General features: G+C 37.3%; 4 protein-coding genes across 4 annotated transcripts; 1 reads left to right on the forward strand and 3 right to left on the reverse strand.

The window, feature by feature from the left end:
- The first annotated feature begins 266 nt into the window (after window positions 1–266).
- Window positions 267–2,629, forward strand: LOC101293401 (transcription factor bHLH85-like). Its single transcript, XM_004301340.1, has 5 exons — window positions 267–830; window positions 929–1,117; window positions 1,261–1,326; window positions 2,153–2,218; window positions 2,495–2,629. The coding sequence occupies exons 1-5, from the start codon at window positions 267–269 to the stop codon at window positions 2,627–2,629; spliced, it is 1,020 nt and encodes a 339-aa protein (XP_004301388.1).
- A 1,521-nt stretch (window positions 2,630–4,150) lies between these two features.
- On the reverse strand, window positions 4,151–7,134 carry LOC101302454. The gene is made up of 4 exons (XM_004299705.1): window positions 6,928–7,134; window positions 5,826–6,038; window positions 5,463–5,618; window positions 4,151–4,795 (listed from the first exon to the last, which is right to left on the reverse strand). Exons 1-4 carry the CDS (start codon window positions 7,036–7,038, stop codon window positions 4,385–4,387), a joined length of 891 nt encoding a protein of 296 aa, XP_004299753.1. The 5' UTR covers window positions 7,039–7,134; the 3' UTR covers window positions 4,151–4,384.
- A 2,647-nt stretch (window positions 7,135–9,781) lies between these two features.
- LOC101301871 lies at window positions 9,782–11,458 on the reverse strand. The gene is made up of 3 exons (XM_004299703.1): window positions 10,867–11,458; window positions 10,555–10,786; window positions 9,782–10,469 (listed from the first exon to the last, which is right to left on the reverse strand). Exons 1-3 carry the CDS (start codon window positions 11,338–11,340, stop codon window positions 9,997–9,999), a joined length of 1,179 nt encoding a protein of 392 aa, XP_004299751.1. The 5' UTR covers window positions 11,341–11,458; the 3' UTR covers window positions 9,782–9,996.
- On the reverse strand, window positions 11,398–12,367 carry LOC101303035. Its single transcript, XM_004299707.1, has 2 exons — window positions 12,268–12,367; window positions 11,398–12,013 (listed from the first exon to the last, which is right to left on the reverse strand). The coding sequence occupies exon 2, from the start codon at window positions 12,004–12,006 to the stop codon at window positions 11,620–11,622; it is 387 nt and encodes a 128-aa protein (XP_004299755.1). The 5' UTR covers window positions 12,007–12,013; window positions 12,268–12,367; the 3' UTR covers window positions 11,398–11,619.
- Between the last annotated feature and the right edge of the window lie 2,349 nt (window positions 12,368–14,716).

Below are 14,716 nucleotides of genomic sequence, written 5' to 3' on the forward strand. Positions count from 1 at the left end.
CATTGCCAATTGGTTTTGGACGTGAACTCATTCTACTTTATCAGGGAAGATATATTACATTATTACTAATCAAACCTAATATTTAAAATGGAGCTATGTTTCTCGCGACAATCGATCTTCATAGTCGGGTATAAATATGTCACTTCATTTCATTCTCTCCCATGCATAGACCTGCTGAGCAATATTATCAATCTCCTGCTCTGGGCGTTCGGGAAGAAAAATTAGGGTTGATAAATATATCAAAGATACCACCACACCCGGCCTAAATGGATCGCACCGGAGCTGTTCCAGAGGGAGAATGGAGCTCTCACTCTCTTGGTGGGATGTTCACTGGTGATCAGCAGGAGGCAGATTTCATGATGATCCAGTTGCTTGAGAATTACCCAAATATTCCAGACATGGCAATCCCGGATGATTTTTGGCCTGGCAATGAAGAATCAACATTGATGAATATTTCAAGCAACTATGGGAGTCCAGATTATTCTTTAGAAAGTACTTACTCTCTTTTGAACGACAGTTCACAAGAGACTGATCTATTTTCCACTTCAACCGATCGATTCTACAACTTGAGCGGTTCTCGCCCAATGACTTCGGTAACAAGGAATGTTAACGGCAACGACAATTCTATATCTAATGACTTCTGTGCTGAGGAGGCGATAGACGTCACTAGTTTGTATCTCATTCAAGAAGAAGGTGATGTGAGCATTGACGGCAATGTGGAAGAGCCCAGCAGGTACCAGCGTGATGAACCAGCCAGCATTGATCATGAAAAAAGTAACACCAGCAGCTCCAAGATTAGTTCTATGAAGAGACCAAAAGCCTCCGAAAATGTGAGTCCATTAACTCTTATTTTCATGAACATTTCCAAACCATGTACTTTCTTGATATTCATAGTCGCAAGCTGATGCAAAATCAATGCATGCTGTAGGATCAAATGAATAAGAGGAGCAGAAAGTCTAAGAAGAGCTGCAACAACGAAGAAGATGGGAATCATATTGATAATGCTTCTCAGCTTCAGCCTAGTGGAGGGATTACTGAGGCTGCATCTCTCAACTTGAATGGAAAGACAAGAGCTACTAGGGGGTCTGCCACCGATGCCCAAAGTGTCTATGCAAGGGTAAGTTCTTGCTAATATATATATAACTAGTCTCTAGCATACCATAAATTATATACACGAATAGTGCGATTGTTCAAGTCAGTGTAGATTAGCGGTATTAATTCTTGCATCAATATAATTCTTACTCTTATTATATCATGCAGAGAAGAAGAGAGCGAATAAACGAAAGGCTCAAAGTCCTGCAAAACCTTGTCCCCAATGGAAGAAAGGTAGGGCGAAGTCTTGTAAATTTAGAGAAATCTATTAGAGGGTTTTATTTTGTTTACTACTGCATGTAATTATTTTTTATCCTCACCCCAAACATGATCTGATGGTAATGGGATCTGAATATATGATTCCAAACTATTAGTACTCCTTCATTTCAGTGGTCCTTCAAATTATTTAACATGCATGCTGTTAGAATAGTTTGGCTTTATCTTTGACCAACCGAGCTACTTGTGATGTTCCGACTTCCGAACACAATAATTTTTTTCTCGTACTGATAAGCTTTTAATTTGGCTACATGCAATAGAGAATCTAAACGCAGAAGTAGATTATTCGAAAAAAATAATAATAATTTCTATAACAACAAGAAATGTGAAATCATGTTTGGCATTTCAATTTTATGAGGCAGCCGCAGCTCAGATTGTCCTGAGGTAGTGCTTACTAACAATATAGTCAGTGAAGTCTCCTCGATCTTGGTCGGTAGTATTACTGATTGATTAGCGAGAGGTAGACAGTTGGTCAGTGAGATCGTCGGTCAGGTGGTTGTGGATTCCCTATTGAGGTGGTGAAGTCCCTATTATATCTATTGCAGACCATTTCATATTGTGCGCTCGGGGAAGGACATCCCTCAAGGAAAAGGAACACCCTGGCCAACTTAGGAGGAAAATAGTGAAACTCTCATTCTGGTTCGAGATATACGAATTCTTTTGAAAATGACTAACAAAAAAAAAACAAAAAACTAACTAGTTACTCATGAAAACCTTTAGATTTTGTCCAAGGTTCACAGAAGTATTGTCCAAATAACTAACGTACGTGCCTGTGGAATTACAGGTTGATATTAGCACAATGCTTGAGGAAGCTGTCAATTATGTGAAGTTCTTGCAACTCCAAATTAAGGTAATAAAACATAAATAAGAGATATCTTAAAATGACATTGGTTAGTTAATTTCTATTCCGCTATACTCAACTGTCATCAAGTTAAAATCTAATGGTGGAGAACGAGGCCAATAAACCTCATACTGCTACATTGTCCTCCTTAGATTTAAATTCAAGGACAGTTGAACACATCCACATGAAAGTTATATATATTTGATCTTATCTTGGACTTTACACCCATATATCAGATCAACTAATATGTTACTGTCCCCTTATTGTTTCTGCATCCTTCCATAGATGTTAAGCTCGGACGATATGTGGATGTATGCTCCCATTTGTTACAATGGAATGTTCTTCGGGCTTGATGGAGATGAGTCTTCCCACGCTAGATCAATGTTAGAATTGAAAGATAACATACAAAAGAGATTATGAGACTTGAGTATAAAAGTGCAAATGTCACTAATCCATTAATGTCATCTGGTATTGAGGAATGAAAACGATGTTGGATAAATCACCATTGAAATTGTATGTTTGTACTTGTAGTCCGCAAGAAGTTATGAACTTTTCCCCAGTATAATTGTAAATCCTCGGCCGAATTCTTATATATGATTGAAAAAACTTGAATATGTCATCCAATTCATCACAGATTACCAATTCATCCAATTCATTCCTTGCAAGGCAATGAAGGGATTATAAAGACACTAATCTAAACCAAACGCCTGAGTGCTTACCTGCGCTGTATGATAAGAGCGCAGCCTGAATCTGCAAACCTTTCAAACTCCCCGATGACAACCTGCATGACCACAGAGAAGTTCGATTTTTTTTTTTAGGGTCAAACAATGATTATATATTAACTTGTTGATGCTTTTACTTTTGTACTACAAGCTGTATACCTAACACCGTATGTACCGAAAAGGCAGAGAAGCTCCCATTTGCTTTCGCATTCGGTCAAATTGGTTCTATAAAGGGAATAGTGAGGGTGTGAGACTGTGAGAGTGTGAGGTACTGGAAATGAGAAAGAAGTCGATCATGATTAAAATGGTTGAATTTTGCAACTTTAGGCAATTTGAATCACGTCTGAAGTTGAAATTGGAAGGGAAATAGGCCATTATTTCTTGTTCAAAGCAATTGCCGGAATCGGCATTTTGAGAGTGACAGACTACGAAGCGTAGAGCGAGACACAGTCCCTCTAAACTGGGCAACCAAATCCTAAATATGGCGGAATTTTGGTAAAGCATGCATCTCTTTTTTTGGAGTACAGGCTATTTTTGTAAGACCAAAGCACTCACAATAAATAGAACTCAGTTTATCTGAATGACTTCAGTAATTTTATTGAATGCAGAACAAAGCTTTATATAGCCTTTACAAGATAAGGAATTCAAAACAAAACAACCACGTTCTAAAAACATGGTACCTGTTACATAACAATTCAAACTCTACTGGATGTTCCTAATATGCAGGAACTTATTAACAACTTTGACTAAGCCAAGCTAATTGAGTCAACAAAACAACCTCAACACAACCCAAACTATGGAAATCAAAATTAAAAGCAAAAGAAACTGAAAGAGGTAGATTGTGGCTCCAGCTTGCAATAGCAGTAGAATGTCCTACATTGCAACCGTATCGGCGAGGAAGTTTGCTTCTCTCCAAATATGTTTGAAATTGGATATTGAAGAAACAGTTTCTTTTCCTCAACTCTGTTTCCTTCTCTTTATATAATTATGAATTCGACAATTTGAACGTGAAAAACAGTGTTAATAGTAATTTAGAGGAAATGGGACTGTGAATATATATCACCTCCCTCGTTTTGAATAGCATTCCATGCATGCCTGTGATCCTGAGATTTCAGCATTCTTATGCCGTGATAATAAAAATTGTACTAATTCATGAAGATGAAAACCCAAACATAATCCTCAAACTTTTTCTGCTAGTTGTGGTTTCCCTAGGCTAAGACTTGCAAGAAAAATTATCCAATATATATATTTTTCTTCTAAGTTTAAAGACAGAATTCCAGCTTCACAATGCAGTATTAACTGTTTCGTAGACCATATTAGAATATAATACATTGATCTTTAATTACTCACGTGTCAAGTGCGTCACAAGGCCATTTATCCAAGTGATTGTGATCCTATCATGTATGTAAATTTCACCTGCAATAACCAAGGGGAGGCAAAGCAACAACAAAGATCAGCAAGCTAACTGATCTCTATATGGAGAAATCTCTTCAAAGATGGGAAGTCTTCTTGATCTTAAAGGGGTCCAGTGCTTCACCAACTGGTCAAGCCCCTCGAGAAAAGCATCTTCTATGTTTAAACCTAACGAATGATTGGATGACAAGTCTATAGGCTGGCATGTCTTTAGCTCCTGCAACAGTTCCCCAGCGCGTGTTTTCGACTTGCCATCATCCGATCCTGAAAGTTTACCCTGTAATACTTCATCAAGAACCGATTGTGCCTCTGCATATCGGGCTTGTCTGATCAGGCAGAGGCATAAGTTACAGGCCTTGTTGGCATCTGGGTCAATGATTTGAGCTTTGCGATATACCACTTCTGCTGCTACATTGTTCCCTTGTTGCATGTAGGCCCAACCTAAGTTCCCCTGCTCAAAGATTCATAAAGTCAGAACAGGGCAACAAGGCAAATAATTCATTTGTGCCACCTAAGATGTGCAAGAAACTGATGGTAAATCAATAATATACAGAATCTGAATTGGTATATAAAGCTCTTTTATGTACAGGCTTTAGAAGCAGCATTATATAGAATATGAAGTGGTGATTTATGAGTAATTCACCTGGGAAGCTTGTTCTCACATAAGCTAACAGCCATTGTATGAAGTATTTCATCAACTCAAAGGGGAATATCATATCCAGTAATCATCTAGTTATAGGTTTATTCTAAGTTTACTTCAAATATGTTAGCAGGCTTGTTATCATATTCTAGTAGAAAACAAGAATCATTTGCCACACACAAGGAAGTTATTGGGATGATGAAGCTCTTGAGGAGCAACTGATCCTCCATAAGCAAGTAGCTCAAATCTATTTGTTTTATATAAGTTGTGCAAACATTAATTAGCAACTTTTGTTGAACAGCATAGGTGAATTTTTACATGCTTTTTGTTTTTAACCAAGAGTCGTGTGATTGTTTCTCTTCAATAACAGCCATTTTCTACTGAATAAGAAAGGGTTAAACAGGTAAAATTTAAAAAAAATTATGCAAACTGAATATGATACATGGTGAAGAAAGAAGTGATTAGTTCAACTTAGTACCAGTATCCTGGAGGTCTCTTTCTTGATGGTGACTTGGAACTTCCTTCCATGAGAGCGTGCCGTCTTGGTAAGCTTGCCATTGAAGGCCTCTCCTTGGTAAATCATCCGTAGCTTCCGCTTCAATAGCTCTATTTGCTCCTCCATTCTCCCACATTTCTGACAAGTTATTAACACAGTCAGGACCAAATGCTAAAAGAAGCAGGACATGTACTCTTCTCACAATAGACCATTATCAAATGTCAAATATCACAAGTAACTCACTGACACACAACACCCTACTCACATTGATGAATCCATAACATCTTTTTAAGCAAGGATATTTCCAGCCTTAAAAATTGAAGTACCTATTTTTTTGGTTTATACCTTGTATAAGTCAATTAGTACGTTATCTAGGGATTCCTGTGCCTGCTTGGAGCAGCGGTCCCTGAAAGACATTATTGCTTCAATTGCTTCTTCTGCTCTGTCTTGCTGCTTCATGACTATTGCCATGTCCTTTAGGGCACTATCCACCCTGTCTCCGGCATTGATGGCCTTCCAGAACAATACTATAGCAGCTTCTGGATCCTTCTCAACTAACTGCAACATCACAGACAAGAAGTGAGCAAGAGGTACAATAACCATCACATGTAGGATACAATCAAACAAGTAACTAATTGCACTATCCTGGCAGAGACTCCAAGAAACACCTATGAATATTGTTCATTACGCACATTTCCATTATGTGTTAACGACAATCAATAATCAGGGCAAGTCTCCAAAAATCTAAAAGAAAGCTCCATTTCAGCTGTATTGCCATTTCTACGCACTGAACTTCAAAAACCCACATGGGCAGGCATTACCAAGCATTCTTCATTGTGTATACAGTAAACATAGTAAATTAAGATCCACTACTCTAATCCACTACTTGATCCAAATGTACATTAAAATTCTCAAACGCTTAGCAAAGTCATAACCAAATCAAGACGAGCATTAACAGCGCAAAACATATATTATTTGTCCCTATCTGTATCCTAAACAAGACAAACAAACTGACAGGAAACAGCGCAAGACATGAGTAAGTTGTTGCAAGACATTGGTAACAACTGAAAAAGGGCCATCCTATTACAAAACATTCAAATTTTACTCTGTTTTCATATGATAGAATGATTAGAATCCCAAGGAATGAACATTTAATTAAGCATTAATGACCCATTTGCAATAATGACATCATCTCAGATATTTGAAAATAAGTAAAAAAAACTTTCCTAATTTAACAACAAAAGATCAGTGAAAAATCACATCTTTACTAATCTGAAACACAAACAAAGAAACACACATACAACCGTCAAAGTGCTAGAATGAGCTTCAAAACTGAAAACTCATCAACTACTTGATCAATTAGATATCAAAACCAAACAGGACGTAAGCACATACACGCATAGAGATCAAAATGCACGTAATCAAAGGAGGGTAAGCTGATCAAGACCTGGACATGTTTGGCTCGAACATAAGGGCTATCACCAGGAGGCAATTTGTGAAGAACATGGTAAGGAGGAGGGTCTTGAGAAACCTCTCCACCTTTTCTCAGGCTCTTCATCTTCTTCTTCTTCTTGAAATGCTTGGAACCCAGAGAGACTACAATGATCTGAGAGCTTCAATGGAGATTCTTGGAGTTGTTAATACAATCTGGAGTTTTTTTTTTTTCGCGTGGGATGGAAAGAAAGCGAGGGAAGAATGCACCTGGGCTTTAATGCGTCCAGGTTCTTGTTTTGAGGGGGATTGGGACATTGTCCGCTTGCCACGCAGGATGCAGACGTGGGCAGTTTTGGCATGGAGCGAGCAAGGTGAAGCTTGAGCTTTTTTAAAAAATTGACCTTTTTTTTTATACAAATAAAAAAAAATAAAGAACAACCAAATATAGATAGAATGCTGGGAATATAGACAGGGGAGAACTGTGGAACCAGACAGCTAGTGCAGTATGCGTGTGAGTATGAAATTGGCTTCTCTGTAGATGTTAGGACTTAAGACCATTGTGCTATACCTATATATTACAATGGGCTACTGTGTTGATTTACCTAAATTGGTTATTTATTGGGCTCGGGTCGGGTCATATTGTCAACGGGTTTCTAGGGTTGGTCGTAGAGACAACCATATAAGGCAATGAGCCTTCATCGTAAGATCTTATCTAATGAATATGAATATTTCTTAACCTTATTTCCTTTAATTTCTCTATAATTTAGTTCTTTCCCTTCCTTGATGGATTATGATCCCATCAACTGGTATCCAGAGCCGGTTTCGATGTGGAATCTGCAAACTCCTACCATTTTCGTCCCACCCTCATCCACCCTCGTTAACCCACCGTTGTCGCCCCCACCACACTCTGCACTTCAATCGATTCCAACTTTCCAGCCACCTTCAGTCCCTACTTGCGTTCTTGATCCAGCGGCAGCGCAAATTTGCAATGCTTTTGCTGTTTTTCAACAAGGTATGCATGAAGCATTCAACGACTTGTGGGTTGCTTTTCGTAAGACTGAGGAACGACTTAAGCACAGTCGACGTAGATGTGTCGGAAAATTCTAGTGCCACATTGTTATGCCAGGGTAAGAATATTCGAAACCAGGGTCCTAATTCCCTAAGGCAACTCAGCTTTGTCAGTTAAGCTATATATCTGGTTATCCACTAAGATGTGTTTCCATTCCTATCGGAATCACGGGGAGACACAGACTTGAGGGGGCGCAGGCCCGGATTTGAATAGAGGCATAAGAGGCTTGGGACTCAGGGCCCAAAAATTTAAAGGGCCCAAAAATATTAGTTGTCTTAAAAAAAAAATTAATAGTTTTTTGGCTATGCAATCTGACATGAATTAAAGACAACTATCTTAAAACAAATACAATTACACATGATGAGGGGCCCAAACCATCAATTACTGTTTACTACTTTAAATTTGTACCCATAAAAAAAAGTTAAAATATTAAATAGAAGCAGCCAAACACGATTAGGTAAAATATTGTTGTATAGATAGAATTTATAATACAATTAGGATTACTAAACGATCAAGGTTTTGGAATCTTATTTGCATAATAAGTATTTTGCATAAAAATCCTATATTTTTGGATGTTATATGCTATTTTATATATAAAAAAAAATTAGGGGCCCAACTTTAGGAGTTCGACTCAGGCCTCAAAATCTCAGGTTCAGACCTGAGGGGACGTGTACATGTCAACTTCTAAATCTGAGGGCTCGTGGTTGTCCTCAATTGAGAATCAAGATAACCTTGAGTACCACTATCTTATTCTATCTTCTGTCAGTTGTACAAACCCCCCTTATTATTTACATAGCGAGGGAGTTAACTATACGTGAATGCAAGTCAATTAGTCGTTAGGTAAGTGATTTAAGCACACTATATGAAGACCATCCCTAAGCACCGTTGCTTCAGCTACAAGTAAATTGGCATCTGCAATTTGCTTGCATGCTGAAATGATTGAATTCCCATGCTGATCACGGATGGCAAATACTATAGTTACAATTCCCTTATTGCGCGAAAGTTGCATTTAAAGCACGCAATCAACAATCATAATTCATGGACAATCCATATTTTTCCAAATGTTGGTTGTTTGATCAGCTAATGTTGCTTGCTACTTCGCTTAACCAAAAGAGGTAGCTGCAAATAAACACACATTTTCCGGAAAATGGAAATCTAAGTTCCTGGTCCCCATCACTAATATCAGCTTCCATAATCATCAGTCCATCATTATGGCTAGTCTTCTTTGTCTGAGTAAGCATGACTAGGACCTGCAGACCTCGAAGGACAAGAGACCTAAGAAGAATGTTGTTGTGTTATTCCAACAGCAACTTGAATATTCACGGCAGTGAATTGAACATTCTAAAAGGACTTGGCAAGATGCATGTGGTTCGGTAGCTGAAAAAACATGATTTGCAGCTCAGAAGATTGTTCTTAAAACAACCAGAAAAGCTTGGGTTGTGGTTAGTCAGATTTTGGATTCCATAGTGTTTTTGGGGTTGGATCTGAAAATGGTTTTTAGGATTGGAAATGGAATGGAGAGCTTAGTGACCTGTGTGTTGTCTCTTCTTTCACAACTACAACTCTCGATATATGGAATGATGAAGGCTTAGACCTGTGAATTTACACTTAATATCTGTTTCCTGTTCCAGGAAACTGCTGCTGTAATTGTAATCCAGACTCCCATTATAAACCAGCTGCTGCTGGGATTCCTATTACACGTGATTCCCATTCCCGTTGCTGAAATATAGGGGTAAGTTCCTTGCCCAAGTCCAACGGTAGGGGATCAGTATTGTGTAAAAAGATGCAATATAATATTAAGAAGCGACACCAAAACCTTACTGCATTTATCATCAAGATGTATGATATTCTCAATTGACTGGTCGTTCTAATGCTAACAGAAGTAACCAACTTTCCTCGCATAATCACCATGAAAAGTATGAAAGTACCAATTGTAAGTTTATAACTTCACCCAAAAATGATAAAAATGAAGATTATAAAAATATATGGTAAAATAAAAGTATTTAAGAATGGTCACCACTGATCCCATCCATTCATAAAGTGATTCCACATTTCAGCAGAAATTGATTCTCTCATTGAAAAAGCAACCTGGTCTTGTGCTGAAGAAACCAACCCGATATCAGTATGTTCATCAACATCAGGTGGCTCATCCACTGTCATCCCTTCCATGCTGGAAAACAGCCAATCATTTTTGCACTCACGTCGGATGTAATTATGTAGAACACAAGCAGCTATAACTATATCTCTTTGAGTATGAAAAGCATACTGAGGAGCAACTTTGAGAATAGGAAACCTAGTTTTCAACACATGGAAAGACCTCCGGATGACATTACTAAGAGATGAATGTCTATGGTTAAATAGCTCCCTTGCATTTCTAGGCAACTGATTAGCACCTCTATATTCATGGATATGATACCTGACCCCTTCGAATGGCGCAATAAATCCCTTCATATTTGCATATCCAGTATCAACAAGGAAATATTTATCTGCAGATAAAATCATGACATTACCTTTGTGATAAGTGACATTTACGATTAAATAATATATCTACACAGCATATCTGAGGCCAACCTTCAGGAATATGTGGGAAATTTTGATGTGGATCATCAAGGACTGCTCTCAATACACGTGAACCTGCTGCAGAGCCTTCCCAACCAGGATAAATGAATATAAACTGAAGGTCCAACGTGCAAGCTGCCAACACATTTTGTGATAGAACGCCTTTCTTATTACGAAAGCGGGATTGATCTTTGGCTGGTACCTGGGCAGGAATGTGCATCCCACCAATGACTCCGATACAATCCTAAATAGGTAGCAATAGTAGTCAATGGAAGAAGAAAAAAATACAAGAGAACTGATCTAAGTAGATAACAAAATACAAACCTGAAAATAAGGATAAAATCTGTTATTTCCAAGGATTTCTGGAGGAGTGCTGGGGTTTGGAGTTAGTAAAAATTCACGTGAAAGCGACTTGACTGCCTTCAACACATTGTTGAAATGACGGCTGATGGTTTCACCTGAGTGATGAAACCGCTCTTGGATTACTCTGTTCCGCTCATTATGGCCAATAATATTCAAAAATATTCCAAGCTGCTCCTCTATCATAACACCAGCAGTATCACGCAACATGCCTCTTTGACGAAGAATGTCACACAATTTGTGAAATACATTTTTATCCATTCGAAACATTTCCTGGAACACAACACCATGACCATTTAGCACCTCTGCCATAAATCCACATCCTTTACTGGGTGACAAACTATGACAAGGTTGCTTGGTAATACTGCTATAATAATGGTACCCAGCCGCTGCTGCAGTTAATTCCAACTCATCCAGTTCTAAGTCGAAATCATCCATTTCAGCTGATGTATCTGCAAAATAACAATTAAGATACTACAAAAGACAATCACTTGAATTGTGTATATGGGCTTCAGACACAACCAAAAGTAAACAATACAAGGAACTTAGAACAGCTAAATACCATCCAACTCTATAATTATAAAATGAATTACTCCAAATCCAAATGATACTAGTTACAATATTCATGGTCCTTAGAGAAAACTTGATACAATCCATTAGAACTTTTGCCACCTTAACAACACAAAGAAAGGGACAAAAAAAAACCGCCCACGCAATTCAATTAGAGGAAGCACTAAACTTGCGCTGCAACCACAGTAATCGCTTCTCACTTTTAAGAGAGATAAAAGTCTCTCTCGCATTAGCATTCTCAAACAGATCCAATGCAAGAAAGTAGATCTGCTGATCAATGCCTAGCATCTCATCCAATACCTTTATGCACTTGCTTATAGAAAACCGATCCTCGCTCTTCACTATTGCATTCGCCCTCATTTTCGACGCGGCAGCTATTTCTAGCATAGCATCCACTATAGCATCACCCGTAGCCTTGCGACTTCTCTTCCTACGCCCTGAGTTTGACGGTATCCCAGGCTGATGCTTGTTTCCATCGACCACATTGGCGTCATCGCCAGAGCCCGAAGAAGCATCCTCGTCCATGAAATTCATTTTTGCACTAGCAAGAGACATGCTTCAACACTCAATAAGTGCGACTCAAACTTGAAACTCAATTGGTACGTAATGTAATCAAGCTAGTGTAATGTAGACCCAATTATGACCTTGTCTCCCACTTGGACTCTAAAACCCTAAACCCTAAACCAGAAATTGACCAAATTAACCGAGTTAACTTCATCCACAGCCTCCAAAATTTAACATGCAACAACACAGCTCAACACATCCAAAACCAGACACCAAAACAAACGGATTTACCTTGTGTTCCCGAATCGAAAACCCAAGCTGTAGCCCCTCCTTTGCTCCCGGCGGCCTTCAGATCAAGCTCCTCGGATTCTGAAAGTCTATTGAAAGTCTGGGCGGCGAGTGACTCTCTCTCTCTCGACAGATTGGAAGACTAGAAGAAGGAATTGGATGGCTGAGATCGGGCTAAAGATTTTAAATTCAGTAATTGTAATTTTAAAAACCCGAAACTTTAGAAATACGCAGAAATACCAAATGTCCGAAAAATAATCTGAAAGAACCCCCCAACTATTGATATAAGAATTTAATTTTAGCAGTATTGCTATATGTAAGTTAAATAATATTTTTAACGAATTATAAACTGACACGTGAAAAAAAAAAAAGGAAAAATATATGTATTCCTTTAGCAATTCATGGCTCAATTGACAAATTTATCAATTTTGTTTAACAATCTTTAAATTTAGTAACTATTTAGGTATACTGTTGGAGCTCCTATTTATCCGAAAAGTGGATAAATTTCAAAAAATATTTGATTTAGCAATACTGTTGAAGATGCTCTACTTAAAAAGAATTTTAGAAAATAAATTTCGAGATGTACCTTAGAGTTTAGAAATGACGTTACTTTTCACCATTTTCGGAGGAAGCTCTCCGAAACTAACACTCAAATCTTCTTTTAGAATTAAATGTTGTCACAAGCATGTAGAACAATGCAGGGTCTCACAACAGATATTGTAAAATCCAATATTTTATATTATTCTCCCACTTGGACTCATATGGTCTCGGCGAAGAGCAAGAGGTGGGAACTCACGACCGATTGGTTAGACGAGGAAGGAGACATCTCGACCGATACTCCGATAGGTGCTACTTTTGCAAAAATTATGGTTAGGCGTCAATCTTTTTTCTTTTTTTTTGTTGGTCTAATAGGCGTCAATTCTGATCGGGATCCTTAACCATGATACTGACTGGACAAATTAGATCAGTAGATGAAGAATTTTAAGTCACAAACAACTTCTAAGTGTAAGTAAACAAAGAAACTGAGGAGCACAAAAACGAAATTAGATTATGAAAATAAAATTGCTACAATTTGTAATTGAAAGAGTGTTGTACATCACTACATCAAACCAAATGTCATAAATTTTATCAATATGTTTGTTCTCTTATAAGAATTAATTTCATGTTTGTGTGTACTTAATTACTGATTTCTTGTGAAATTTAATACTATCTTAGATACATTTTGAATAGTTCACTTGGAATGGAGAAGAATCATGAATTAGAGAAATAAAATGCCATCTTCCCCCTTCGGAATCAAACTCTTAAGTATTCATTAATCGATTCCTAATAAGAAGATGGGGCACATGTCATTCTAATTCTTTCATGTGTTAATAAACGCAGGAATACTTTTACTTAGAATCATTTTGATTTCTTTATGCGACAGTAAACGCGCAATTTGATTATTCATTAATCATTCCATTTTGTTCCAAGTAAGTAAACATGCCTTTAACGACTAACATATTCAATTAATAATCCTAATTGTGATACTAACTACTAATATACACATTTGATTTGGATGTTTTATCAATACTTCATTCCTTCATTAGTGCTGTGTAGAAAAGTGAATAAGTCTGTTTATTTACATATTCTTTAGCTACACGTTTTTTTTATTGATTTTTTAAGAAATAATTTTTAAAAAAAAATTCAAGAAAACATTTCTCTATGGAGTGTCCTGAACCTAAAGATGAAATCAAGATATAAAAACATGCAAAATTCACCATGATCGGAAATCCTTCTAAATATTTAAGGTAACTAGCTTCATGAAGAAAACTAATCGAGTCTACTGATCAAACATCTCAGACAATAGTCCCCCAAGCAAAGCCTTGAGACTTTTCCATTCCTGCTTATCACTTCTTGCATACGAACATTCTATACTGCAAAGCAATATCCAATTTCAGATTACATAAATTGAACCAAACACAGCAACAAAGGCAGTCATTTTACATCCGAAAATGCATTTGAGGACACCAAATGATAAAAGTATGCATCAATAACTGATAGAGAAGCTGAGAAGCGTTAACTTGGAAAGAAGATAGAGATGGAATATCTTTGATCTCGCCACCTCGGTTAGAGATTTGAGTAAACTAAGGGGGGTGTATTGTATTTGGATTCATACAGATTTATGTTAATCAACTGACTTTTTGAAAAGTCTACAGACTCTTTGAAAAGTTCATAGACTTTCACTGATTTCTTAAAACCATCGATTTTTAATCACAGACTTTCACTGATTTCTGAAATCTACAGATTTCATATGAATGACTTCTGTAGATTTCTCAATACTTACAGAGTTACAGAGTTACAGGAAAAAAAAAATAAAGATGCAATAACAAACACATAATAACACCGATTATAAGTTTAGTGCTCATCTATCTAATTTCGATACATACAGTTGTAATATTTGATTGAAATACAT

Source organism: Fragaria vesca, linkage group LG5 (genome assembly GCF_000184155.1).
Source record: "Fragaria vesca subsp. vesca linkage group LG5, FraVesHawaii_1.0, whole genome shotgun sequence".
Lineage (NCBI taxonomy): Eukaryota > Viridiplantae > Streptophyta > Magnoliopsida > Rosales > Rosaceae > Fragaria > Fragaria vesca.